The sequence below is a fragment of the Danio rerio genome, chromosome 5 (assembly GCF_049306965.1).
Source record: "Danio rerio strain Tuebingen ecotype United States chromosome 5, GRCz12tu, whole genome shotgun sequence".
NCBI lineage: Eukaryota > Metazoa > Chordata > Actinopteri > Cypriniformes > Danionidae > Danio > Danio rerio.
Window position 1 is genome coordinate 69775560 of NC_133180.1, and position 14441 is coordinate 69790000.

At 36.5% G+C, this 14441-nt stretch overlaps 1 protein-coding gene across 6 annotated transcripts in view; it reads left to right on the forward strand.

Annotated features, from left to right (window-relative positions):
- rgs3b (regulator of G protein signaling 3b) overlaps positions 1-14441 on the forward strand; it is a 107650-nt gene that overhangs the window by 84598 nt on the left and 8611 nt on the right. For 5 of the 6 annotated variants that reach the window (XM_068221553.2, XM_073951578.1, XM_068221554.2 and 2 more), the window contains 2 exons: positions 6917-7681; positions 12750-12820. In XM_068221553.2, coding sequence (XP_068077654.2) covers positions 6917-7681; positions 12750-12820 — 836 coding nt within the window. Of the gene's footprint in view, positions 1-957; positions 1120-6916; positions 7682-12749; positions 12821-14441 lie in introns of those variants that run through there. The other variant, XM_068221556.2, reaches the window with a different exon arrangement.

Below are 14441 nucleotides of genomic sequence, written 5' to 3' on the forward strand. Positions count from 1 at the left end.
TTAATTTTTAATTTAAAGACGTATTAAAGACCCAAATGCCATCACTTCTTAAGCTAATTTTTTAACAATTTCCTCAAATAATTTTTGATATGTTCATATTACTTTAGGATGTTGGGTCCAGTTATATAGTAGTATCATTAAGATGCTAGTATTTATTTTTTTTAATAATGTTTCGACTTATTTATGTATTCATTCATTCATTTATTATTTATTTATTTATTTGTTGTTAATTAATTAATTGATTTTTATTTTAAAGTTTATTTTGTTACTGTGCTTTATAATTAAGGTTTTTTTTTAAGTTTCTGAAGTTTTTTAAAAATATATTTTAGCTAGCTTAAGGTTGTTTAGGGGAAGTTTAATTATTTTTTTTATATATTTATTTTAGTATTAAGTAAAAATACAAACAAAACAAATTTGTTAATTTAATTTCTAATTTTGAGTATTATATATATTAAAACAAATAACAAATAAATGTAAAATAAATTAATGAATGTTAAAAAATATATAGTTAATTAATAGAAAATATTTTATTGTATTTTACTGTATATATCAATTATTATTTATTCATTTTTTATTATTCTTTTTTTTCTAAAGCTACTTTTTATCATTTTAAATGATCTTTTGGATGAAATGTCTCATCTAAATTGAAATAGCTTTTAATCAGAATTATCCACCACATCCTGCAATAATTAGATTTCAAACATATAATGACCTAGCCACATTACATAAAAATGCCATATGAAACACATTCAAACTGGACTCAAAGCCACCAAGCCCAATTCTGTACCACTGTAAACCCACTCAGCCTTCATTTGTGCTGACTTCAACAGGCAGATAGCAGATGCTCTCTCCACTCCATAGAGAGCATGTACGAGTTCAACATAATGTTTGTTCTTTTGTTTTTTCATTCTCCCTCTCTCTCGCTTTCTCCACTGGGTGGGCGAGTGACATCAGGAGAGCAGCGACATCATCATCAGACTAGCACAAACAGACACGCGCATGTGACGGCGTGAAAGAAAGACAGTGTAGAGAGTGTAACACGGCTGTTGTAATGCGTGCCAGTATGACGGAGGGCTACAGTACTTGTTGGTAAGGGCCAGACATTGCAGCTTTACAGAGGTGAGGGCATTCGATTGGTGACTAATCTGTATGTGTTTTGTGGAAAGCAAGATTTTTTCAGCTTTTTTGTGTGCATTTTGATTTGTTTGCTGTGGTATTTCAGAATAGTTTGCTGTTCTTTATGTTGAAATATTGGAGTAGTTCCATACTGTAACAGGGTATAGAAAATGTAACTGCAGTGTGAAGTTGGTGTAAAATATATTGTATACTGGTTGTTTAGTAAAGATGGAGTTGTGGCATGTTGTTATCTGCTCATGTCAGTAATTGTTGTTTACCTGCGGGTGCCAGATCCTCTGCTCTGTGTGTTTTAAAGAGCTGCTGTGTTTGTGAGTCAGTCGCACCGCATGCAAACTACTTTATAAGCTGATAAGATATGTATGGCACATGAATACATTAACCTTTTGCTTTACGGTCTAGAGATGTAGAATACAATTCTTAAGGTTTTTTCTTCTTCTTTTTCATTTTCTCCGTCTGCTTTTTCCCGTTCCCTGTGGAGCAGTAGAACACAATGCTCAATATAATGCAGTATTGATGTTTCGTTCTCTAGCATTTGCTCTCTCTCTCTCTCTCTCTCGCTCGCTCTCTTTCTCTCACAGTTCAATTCAGTTCAATTTGCTTTATTGGTTTGACAGTACTATTTTCTTTACGGTATTGCCTAAGCATTTTAGATATGTATAAGGAATATGGAGTATATTAACATTATTAACAACAATAACATACAGTTGAAGTCAGAATTATTAGCCCCCCTGAATTATTAGACCGCTTATTTGTTTTTTCCCTAATTTCTGTTTAATGGAGAGAAGATTTTTTCAACACATGTCTAAACATAATATTTTTAATAACTCAGTTCTAATAATGGATTTATTATATCTCTACCATGATGACTTTAAATAATATTTTACTAGATATTTTTCAAGACATTTCTATAAAGCTTAAAGTGACATTTAAAGGCCTAACTTGGTTAATTAGGTTAACTAGACAAGTAAGGGTAAAGTATTGTACAGTATAACAGTGGTTTGTTCTGTAGATTATCGAGAGAAAATATAGCTTAAAGGGGCTAATAATTTTGTCATTAAAATGGTGTTTAAAAAATTAAAAACGGCTTTTATTCTAGCTGAAATAAAACAAATAAAATTTTCTCCAGAAGAAAAAATATTATCAGACATACTGTGAAAATTTCCTTGCTCTGTTAAACATCATTTGGAAAAAAAATTTAAAAAGAAGAAAAAAATTTGAAGGGGGCTAATAATTCTGACTTCAACTGTATGTAATAACTGAGAAATGTAATATATTTACATCATTATTGATAACAAAATGCAATAAATGAGGAATAAATGACAGTACTGTTTTCTTTACAGTATTACACAGCATTTTAACTACTGTATAAAAATATGGAGTATATTTGCATCATTAACAATAATAACATATGTAATAAATAATAAATGTAATATATTTACATCATTGATGAAAACAAAATGCAATAAATGACAATTAATTGACGGCACTTTTTTTATTTACGCTATTGCCAAAGCATATTAACTATGTATAAAGAATATGTATTTACATCATTAACAATAATACATATTCAATAAATGAGAAATGTAATATATTTACATCAAAAATGATAACAAAATGCAATAAATGAGAAATACATGACAGTACTTTTGTCGTTACAGTATTGCCAAAGCATTTTAACTACTGTATCTATAAAGAATATGGAGTGTATTTACATCATTAACAATAATAACATGCAGTAAATGAGAAATGTAATATATTTACATCATTAATGATAACAAATTGCAATAAATGAGAAATGTAATAGGCAACGCAGTGGCGCAGTAGGTAGTGCTGTTGCCTCACAGCAAGAAGGTCCCTGGTTTGAGCCTCGGCTGGGTCAGTTGGCGTTTCTGTGTGAAGTTTGCATGTTCTCCCTGCGCTCGCGTGGGTTTCCTCTGGGTGCTCCGGTTTCCCCCACAGTCCAAAGACATGCGCTATAGGTGAATTGGGTAAGCTAAATTGTCCGTAGTGTATGAGTGTGAATGAGTATGTGTACATGTTTCCCAGAGATGGGTTGCGGCTGGAAGGGCATCTGCTGTGTAAAAACTTGCTGGATTAGTTGGCGGTTCATTCCGCTGTGGCGACCCCGGATTAATAAAGGGACTGAGCCGAAAAAAACATGAAATTAATTGAAATGAGAAATGTAATATATTTGCATCATTAATGATAAAAAAATGCAAAAAATGAGAAATAAATGACAGTACTGTTTTAATAACGGTATTGCCAAAGCATTTTAACTACTGTATGTATAAAGATTATGGAGTGTATTTACATAATTAACAATAATAACATTTGCAGTGAATAGGAAATGGAATATATTTACATTATTAACAATAATAACATATGGAATAAATGAGAAATGTAATATATTTACATCGTTAATGAAAACAAAATGCAATAAATAAGAAATACATGACAGTACTAATGTCTTTACTGTATTGCCAAAGCATTTTAACTACTCTGTGTATTACGAATATGGAGTGTTTTTACATCATTAACAATAATAAAATATACAATAAATGAGAAATGTAATATATTTACATCGTTAATGAAAACAAATTGCAATAAATGAGAAATAAATGACAGTACTATTGTCTTTACTGTATTTTGCCAAAGCCAAAGCATTTTAACTACTGTATAAAGCATTTGGAGTATATTAACACCATCAACAATAATCAACAACAATGTATTATATTTGCATCAACAATATTAAAATGCATCAAATGAGAAATTAATGACAGAAAAAATAACTAAATACTATAAATACCAATAAAAAAGGAAAAATACCCCCAGACAATGCCACTGTTATTAATAATATTATTAGCAATTGTAAAGAGTGTGTATTGTTTAAAATAAGGCAGATGAATTCAGTGTGTTAGTCATTTCTTATGGTGTTAAGGGTGTACACATATTTCGCAGATAGTTTGGCTGTTATGTTGTATTGACGTTTCTCTGAGCCATTTTGATTAAAGAATTAAATCATTTAATGATTATCTCTCACTCTCTCTCTCTCTCTCTCTCTCTCACTCTCTCTCTCACTCTCTAGTAATTTATTCTTAATGTGCTTCATTCAGATGATAATTGTAAAGATTTTGGGTTGTTTTACAGCTTTTCCATGTGATCAAAATAAAAATAAAAATTGTTTCCCTACAAATTATTTTAAAAGTGTGATCTGGTTTTAAACAAAACCCCAATATCAATTTTCATTGCTTGCTTGCTTCCCTGCTTTCTTTCTTTCTAGCTTTCTTTTTTCTTTCTTTCTTTAATGCACCTGGCTCACAGACTGTTTTTCCATCTTTAAAATATTAATTTATTCATTTTCTTGTCGGCCTAGTCCCTTTATTAATCCAGGGTCGCCACAGCGGAATGAACCGCCAACTTATCCAGCAAGTTTTTACGCAGCGGATGCCCATCTCTGGGAAACATCCACACACATTCACAAACACACACTCATACACTATAGACAATTTAGCCTACCCAATTCACCTTTACCACATGTCTTTGGACTGTGGGGGGAAACGGAGCACACAGAGGAAACCCACGCGAACGCAGGGAGAACATGCAAACTCCACACAGAAACGCCAACTGAGCCGAGGCTCGACCCAGCGACCTTCTTGCTATCTTTAAAATAGCTAAAGTGTATTTTTACACACTCTTAGTACATCTGCGCCATTCACTTTAGACCGGGAGTAAGCAAACATTGTCCTGAGGGGCCAGTGTCCTGCAGAGTTTAGCTCCAACCTTAATTAAACACACCTGTCTATAGCTTTCTAATGATCTGAAAGACACAGGCTGCATCCGAATTTGCATACTTCCATACTATTTAGTACTATAAAAACAGTATGCGAGCCGAGTAGTATGTCCAAATTCTTAGAATTCAAAAAATCGTATACGAGAAATACCTGTTTGACTTACTACCTCTGACGAGATTCTGAAGTGCGCATCTGATTTACGCTACACTATCCCATAATGCACCGCAGGGGAATTTGTCACGTGATCGTGACAAAATGGCCGATGTAGGACGTTCAAGTTCCATTCATACTACTCCCATTCATGCTGTATAGCATGTACTTTTCTAAAGGCCGAGTAGCAAATTCAAATGCAGTACCTACTAAGTAGTACGCGATTTCAGACGCAGCCACTGAGGATTCAGGTGTGTTTGATAAGCGTTAGAGCAAGAGTCTCCCGTAGACCGGCCCTCCAGGATCGAGTTTGCCCATGCCTGCTTTAGACCATGTGCATAGATCAATAAAATAGAGCCCTAAAAAATTCTCAATATTTCCAGAAACATGGTGTGTTGATAAGAAAGTTTCTGGTGCATACCAAGCCTCTGGCTTGCTTCTCTGGGACTGGTACAGCGCATTAGTGGAGTTGCTCTTCAGTGGATTGGACTCCAGCAGTGTCATTTGCATTGCACTGAAGTGAACTCAAATGAACAGTGACATTTATACTAAACCGAACTGAAGCAGTTGCAAATTACTAGATATAGACCAGCATAGGGGCTATGCGATGACACAGTGGGTAGCACTGTCACCTCACAGCAAGATGGTCGCTGATTTAGGCCTCGGCTGGGTCAGTTGGCATTTCTTTGTGGAGTTTGCATGTTCTCCCTGTGTTTGTGTGGGTTTTCTCCAGGGGCTTCGCTTTCCCCCACAGTCCAAAGACATGCCTTATAAGGGAACTGAGTAAGCTTAATTGTCCGTAGTGTATGTGTGTGACTGAGAGTGTATGGGTGTGTCCCAGGGATGGGTTGCAGCTGGAAGGGCATCCGCTGTGTAAAACATATGCTGGATAAGTTGGCAGTTCATTCAGCTGTGGCGACCTCAGATTAATGGGACTAAGTCGAAAAGAAAATGAATGAATGAATGAATGACACACCAGCAAACTACTCAACTTTTCTGCCTGGCTGAATTGCTGGAATGCTCCACTGTTTTACTCTCTTTTTTTATCTATGTTATGTATCCATGTCTGGACACACTCTACATTGTAAAAAAGTACTATAAAAATTCATATTTTAAATTGAAAATTCCCAAAAAAAAACGATTGAATGGGGCAGCCGTGGCCTAAGGCCTGTGTTTATACTTCTGCGTCAAGTGACCGGCGTAACTCACGGCGCGGGCAACGCGCGCAGCTGTGCATTTATACTTCTGCGCGCTGTCTCTGTTGGTCTGCATTAACACTTCCGAAACGCTAGTGGGCAGTGAGGTGTAAATGTTCCTCTGTGTCGAGTTTCTTCGCTTCTGTTTTGCTTTTCCTGAACACTTCCTGAATGTACAAGTGGCTCAAACTCGCTCATTTTGAGGCAGGAACCGGCGGACGTGCAACAACTTTAACTATGAGGTAAACACAATACAAAACTTTCCATCAGGAGCTCCTTCACGGGACTCTACACTTGTAAACAATCGCTCCATTGGGCTCGCGTCCAGCTCGTGCCATTTGCGCGGCTCTCGGTCCCGCCCAGACTCGTCAGCAATACCAAGCCGACCAATCACAGAGCTTGCGCTACGCGTCATTGCGACGTGTAGTTACAATTTTTGAGAGGTGCACGTCAGCGACGCGGACGGCCACGGCGAAGGGCTATGCGTCAGTGCCGTAGCATACGCCGGTGTTTGACGCAGAAGTGTAAATCAGCCTTAACGGTTCAAGAGATGGACTTATGACCGGAGGGTCGCAGGCCAACATGACTTTCCTTTTCACTAACTGTTGAATTCTTTTGTAAACTGTTGATTTCACTTGACAGATGCTGGAACCAAAGGCAGCAGAACAGGCTGATCTGGGTCTCTTGGGCTTCAGTCCACACAGTGTGTCCGAGCCCTGTTCCCCATCATGCCCTTCCGCATCGCCTATCCTGAGACGAACCAACTGCACCTCTCCAGCCCAGCGCCTCTCATACCCAGACCTGCCAGACGCCAACCAAACCTCTCCGACCTCTCGAGACGCCTGCAAACCTTCATACACGGACACCTCAGAGATCTGGAAGAACAGGCAGAAGGAGGTCAAAGAATCGGACCTGGAAAAAAGAGAGCAAGGTGAAGGCGAAAGCGCTTCCGAAACCATCAGCGTTGGCGCACGACCCACCTCTTCCTCGTCATCTTCATCACCTCTAGTCATTCCTAAGTTGTGCCTGGATCGCTCCTTCAACACAGATGCTTTGACCTCACCTTCGACTGATGATGATGATGACGATGAGGAGGAAGACGAGGAGGACAGTGATGAAGGCTTTCTGAAGAGGAGGAGTATGGTGGAATCGTCTCCCTGCGGCGGGCAGCAGAGCGGGGGCTTGTGTGTGCAGAGGTCTCTCCACAGGCGGACACACAGCGAGGGCAGTTTGCTGCAGGAGCCTCGGTCTCCTCGCTTCATCTCCGACCAGGCCATCGACTGCATTGAAGCCAAGCGGGAAACTCCGGAGCGCTGGGCGGTTCCTTCCCCACAGACCCTGAGGAAAGAGCTCACCAAGAACGGAGGATCCGTCCACCAGATCTGCCTGCTCTTTACTGGAAGGAGGGTGTGTATTGAGCTTATTCTGTGATGTGGAAGTGTACATTTTTGCGACTGCTCATTGGTGTAAAGTAGTGTTTCCCAACCCTGTTCCTGGAGGCACACCAACAGTACATATTTTGGATGTCTCCCTTATCTGACCCATTAACTTCAGGTTTTAGAGTCTCTTCTTATGTTCTTGAAGTTGATTCAGGTGTGTTTGATTCAAAGTATTCGCAGGGTCTTAAAAAAGTTTTAAAATGTCTTACATTTCAAAAGCGATATTTTAGGCCTTAAAAATGCTTAACTCTACTGAAATATTGTGTTGTAGGTCTTAAATGTTTTTTTTAACAGGTCTTAATTTTCCTTTGTTCATGTATAGCTACTCAATCTGGCCATTAACACGCATACAATCACCAACAATTCCAGTCTCAGTTACTTTCCTTGCAGTAAAATTTGTTTAAATTTTCTCCATTTATTTACTGCTGAAGATACTGAGCTGGTCTTGATTTATTATTATTATTATTATTATTATTATTATTATTATTATTATTATTATTTCATTTTTATTTTTTTGCCTTTATTTTAACAAAACAAAATGGAACCGAACAATGACCACAGCTTACAACCGACAAATTTCTCAACATCACAGCACATAATGAAAATCAAAATCAAAAAGAAGACATAAAAATACAGAGTAATAATAAAAATAGAAAAGTACATAAATTAACCAAGGTTTATGGTGATCTAAGGTTTTGCAAAAATGTACCTGAAAAATCCTAGGACCTACATATTCAAGGAACGGAGTCCAGATCTGATAAAAAGTGTCCCTTTTTCTGCTTGACCAGTGAGTTAAGTATTCCAATGACATAAGATCAAATATTACTTTATGCCATTCTGATACTGTTGGTGGTTTATCAGATATCCATTTGAGAAAAATACATTTACGTGCAGCATAGGTAAGAAAGTTAAACATTATTATTAATATTATTATTATTCATTCATTCATTCATTTTCTTTTCGGCTTAGTCCCTTTATTAATTCGGGGTCTTATCCAGCACGTTTTTATGCAGCAGATGCCCTTCCAGCCACAACCCATCCCTTGGAAAATTATTTATTATTATTTATTACTATTATTATTATTATTATTATTATTATTATTATTATTATTATTATTATTATTATCTTTTCCAACTGGGATATTCAAATAAAATCCTTAGCATTTAGCCCGGTACAAGTCTAAAAATTAATTTATAATGGTCTTAAAAATATCTTAAAAAGTCTTTAACTTGACACCTGCAGATACCCTGTTTATTAGGGAGAGGTTGGAAATGTGTACTGTTGGTGTGCCTTCAGCAACAGGGTTGAGAAACACTGGTGTAAAGTAACAAATTACAAAAACTCAGATCACTGTAATCAAGTAGTTTTTCTCATCGTTTTAAAAATGTGCACTTTTACTTTCTCTTGAGTACTTTTTTAGTGCTGTATCGGCACTTTTACACCACTGTTTTCCTTCAACCTGCAGCCTCCACTTTATTTTTTCTTGTCTTTGGGGATTGGTTGAGTAGAAAAATCAGTTATGTGATTTCTGCCCAATCAAATCGCACATAGAAACTAAGTTGCATCAACCTGAACAACCTCAAGGTATGGGCATTTTATAAATGCGGCCTAACATCTGGACGCATTAAGTGTCCAAGTAGAAGTTAGATATGACCCAGAGTGATTAGACTGCATGTCACTGATGAGAAGATGACAAATGTCTAATGTATAATGACAGAAATTGACCTTAAACAATCACTAAAAGCACTACAGAATGTTACGTTTTCACACAAACTGCATTTAAACACATCAGAATTTCACAGTGTGATACTCACTGCTCTTAAGTACTTTGAAAGGACTACCTTTTACTCATACTTTGAGTAATATTTACAACAGATACTGTTACTCACACTACATTTTTGGGGAAGTAATGGTACTTTTACTTGAGGACGATTTTTCAGTACTCTTTCCACCACTGCTTTCGATTTAGTCGCCTATTGGAGAAATGAATAATAAACAGCAGAAAATGTGTTCATGACTATACTTTAAACGTAGAATAATATAATATGAAATGATTATAAGCACAACAAACTCTTTTTATTGTCTAAAAATCAACTGAAGTGAACGAGACAGATGTCTTAGGCCAAAAAGATTCCAATGGCAGCACCCGCTCGTACGCAAACAAAAGGTACATTTTAGAGGTGTATCTGTATTTGTGCTGACAAATTTTACTATATTGGTCTTTCGGTTTGTTCATACACTCTGTCACTGGGGCAGTACCTTTTTAAAGGAACAGTTCACCCAAAAATGAAAATTCTGTCATCGTTTACGAAATCTTTATTTGTGTTTCTTTCTTCTGCTGAACACAATAGAAGGTATTTTGAAAATGCTGGTTGGTGGCACCCACTGACTACTATGGAGTTTTGATGGATGCCAGTAATCAGCATTCTTTAGATCAGGGGTCACCAATTTCGGTCCTGGAGGGCCGGTGTCCCTGTAGGGTTTAGCTCCAACTTGCCTCAACACACCTGCCTGGGTGTTTCAAGTATACCTTGTAAAACCTTGATTAGCTTGTTCAGGTGTGTTTGATTAGGGTTGGAGGTAAAATCTGCAGGAAACCGGCCCTCCAGGAACAAGTTTAGTGACCCCTGCTTTAGATCATAGGTCTCAAACTCTATTCCTGGAGGGCCGCAGCTCTGCACAGTTTTGCTTCAACCCTGATCAAACACAGCTGATCCAACTAATGAAGATGTTCATTCTTTTGAAGACCTCAATAATTTGGATCAGCTGTGTTTGATAGGGTTGGAGGCAAAACTGTGCAGAGCTGCGGCCCTCCAGGAATAGGGTTTGAGACCTATGCTTTAGAACAGTGTTTCTCAACCACTATAGTGTATGTGTATAACCTAATTGTTCATAAGCTTAATTTTACCTAAATCTTTACCTAATTTTTTTTCAAATATTTCCAATTAATGAATATTTTTAATTGGCTACAGAACAAACCACTGCTGTATAATGACTTGCCTAATTCACGTAACTTGTCTAGTTAACCTAATTGCCCTAGTTATCTTTAAATTGCACTTTAAGCTGAATACTAGTATCCTGCAATTTAACTTCATAGTTTCTGGATGCAGCCTTGATGATGCAAGCTGAGACTGCATATCCCAGTGATGCAATGTCAGACACAATGCACTCAATGGAGCTAGTGACATCACTGTGAGGGGTAGAGTTAGGGGTGGGGTTAGGTGAGCGCATTAAAAAGCATTTGATGCAGCTCAGATTGCTACTGCACCAGGTCTGCATCCAGACCCCTCTCAAATAACTAGTAAAAATTGACACACTGTCATAATGGCAAAATCAAAAGAAGTTAGTCATTAGTTATTAAACAAATTATGTTATAAAAGTGCACAGGAGGGCTAATATATTAGTCTCTGCTGTAATAGGAAGCATATACAGTATGATGACATTACATTTTATTATTATTATTATTTAAAATGTTTTATGTCATCGCTTAAGCCTTTCAGTTGCAGAAATAGGCAAGGCAAGGCAAGTTTATTTATATTGCACATTTCATACACAGTGGCAATTCAAAGTGCTTTTATTGCACATTTCATACACAGTGGCAATTCAAAGTGCTTTACATAAACATGAATAAAAGTTTAGGAACTGAATAAAGTTTGGGAACAAAATGCAGACAATAAAAATTATTAAAAACGGATAAAAACAAATTAAAATGAGCTAAAATAGGTTATAAAAGAATGAAAAAGAAAACGAAAAACATTATAGTGCAATCTGTCGGACGTAGCACAGTGCTCATTCAGTAAAGGCACAGCTAAACAGATGTGTTTTCAGTGTTGATTTGACTGTGCCTAATGTTGGAGCACATCTGATCATTTCTGGAAGCTGATTCCAACAGCGAGGGGCGTATAGTGGCTGAAAGCTGATTCACCCTGCTTTGATTGGACTCTTGGAGTTTCTAGTTTATTTGATCCTAGAGATCTGACGGGTCTTTTGGGTTTGTATTCAGTGAGCATATCTGTAATGTATTAAGGTCCTAGGTCATTTAGTGATTCAAAGACAAGTAATAATACTTTAAAATCTATTCTGAATGTAGCTGGGAGCCAGTGTAGAGACCTGAGGACAGGTGTAAAGTGCTCTGATTTCCTGCTTCTGGTCAGAATCCTGGCCGCAGCATTCTGGATGAGCTGCAACTGTCTTTTTGGGAAGGCCAGTGAGGAGGCCATTACAGTAATCCACCCTGCTGCTGATAAAAGCATGAACAAGTTTCTCTAAGTCTTCACTGGAAACAAAGCATCTAATTCTTGCAATATTTTAAGATGATAGTATGCTGATTTACTAACAGCTTTGACATGACTGTTGAAACTCAGATCTGACTCCAGAGTCACACCAAGATTCTTGACCTTATTTTTTGTTGTTTGACCCTTAAAGCCAAGGTACGCATTCACCTTGAGAACCTCATCTCTAATCCCAAACGCAATGACTTCAGTTTTCTCTTTGTTTAACTGAAGACAACATGCCAATAAAACAGCTTATAAACAATAGCGTAGCATTAGACCTTATTCTGTGCACAGCTCACAACTTCACTAGGGAAATGAACTCTAGAGAACAGCGTTTCCCTACATATTAATTATAGCATTTATTAGCCTATATATTCGTTCTGCAACTTTAAAATCTGGTTAAATATTCAAGGCGAGCTTTACTAAATGGGTCATATTAGCATCAGAGTGTGCTGTAATACAGCTAACTTGAATAACTCCTGTTGCATGATTGATTTAAATGCTCTCTTCCTATACATTTTTAATCTGAAAGAGAAACTCCTACATATGCATATGCTATAAGTTCAGTCTCTATGCGTTTTCATTCCTACAGTAGTCTTTCTCTGATTGTTCTGACATTGTTTTTACTGGTTTTGTGTTGGCACAAACTATGAATGAGTCTGTCTCTTCTTTTCAAATTGATGATTCACATTCAAATGTTTTTAGATTAATACTATAGTTTAACTAATAAAAATAAAATCTCTTTTTTTAAATCTTTCACAGGTTTGTGGCAAGCCGAACTGTAAATGTGACATGGGAAAAACTGCTGTCAAAAAGAAGAAGTCCAAGAATTTGTGAGTCTAACTTTCTGTGCTGTACTTTATTTGCATTTTGAAATGTCTGAGACACATATCATCTCAAAATAATGCAAAAAGAAAAATTGTTTCAAGAAAAAAATGGCACAATTACTTTTTTGCATTATTAAAACTGTTTTATTAAAATGCAATTTATGTAGTATCATTGTACTTAACTCTCTCAAAACTACAGAAATAAGTCTGACAAATATCTGTATCACTTTATTTTACAGTTCTGTGTTTATTTGTATGCTGCTTTTCTCAATAACTATTGTTTCAAAGCAGCCTTACAAAATGCATGTACAAACCATGCACTTATTATAGTAAAAACTAGGTTTTAGCCCTAACCTTAAGCTTAGTAGTTAACTATGAAAACCCTGTACTTTCTTACATAAGAAAACTGTATTTAGACATTCAAAATTAAACCAATAGCTCACCACAACATTTTAAATATCCCATAATTTATTCACCCTCAATTTTCCACCAGGCAGATAACGTAAGATTAAGATTACATTTATGTTGTGATGTCAGGTGACCAAAATTCTATGTCTAGCCAGCGTCTAAGAACAACGTTATTTAGATGTCCAATAACGATGTCAAAAGACGTTGATATTTGCTTGATTTTAAGTAGATTTTACGTTGTGTTGGAAAGTGATTAAAACGTAGAGCCAACATCTTAAACCAACGTCATACTGATGTCAAATACTGACATTCATTCAACGTCTGATAGATGTCATAATGGTAATGTCCACACAATGTCAAGCTGTAACATTATTAGACATTGATATTTGGTGGATTTTACGTTATGTTGGAAAGTGACCAATATCCAACGTCGAGTCAGCATCTTAAACCAACGTCATACTGATGTCAAATACTGACATTCATTCATCAGATATGGCAACCAAAATCCTGTCTGATAGATGACATAATGGTAACGTCCACACAATTTCAAGCTGTAACATCATTAGACGTTGATATTTGATTGATTTTAGATTGTGTTGGAAAGTGACCAATATCCAACGTCAAGCCAACATCTTAAATCAACGTCATACTGATGTCAAATACTGACATTCATTCAACGTCTGATAGATGTCATAATGGTAACGTCCACACAATGTCAAGCTGTAACATCATTAGACGTTGATATTTGGTTGATTTTAGATTGTGTTGGAAAGTGACCAATATCCAACGTCAAGCCAACATCTTAAATCAACGTCATACTGATGTCAAATACTGACATTCATTCAACGTCTGATAGATGTCATAATGGTAACGTCCACACAATGTCAAGCTGTAACATCATTAGACGTTGATATTTGGTTGATTTTAGATTGTGTTGGAAAGTGACCAATATCCAACGTCAAGCCAACATCTTAAATCAACGTCATACTGATGTCAAATACTGACATTCATTCAACGTCTGATAGATGTCATAATGGTAACGTCCACAAAATGTCAAGCTGTAACATCATTAGACGTTGATATTTGGTTGATTTTAGATTGTGTTGGAAAGTGACCAAAATCCAACGTCGAGTCAACATCTTAAACCAGCGTCATACTGATGTCAAATACTGACATTCATTCAACAGATATGGCAACCAAAATCCTGTCTGATAGATGA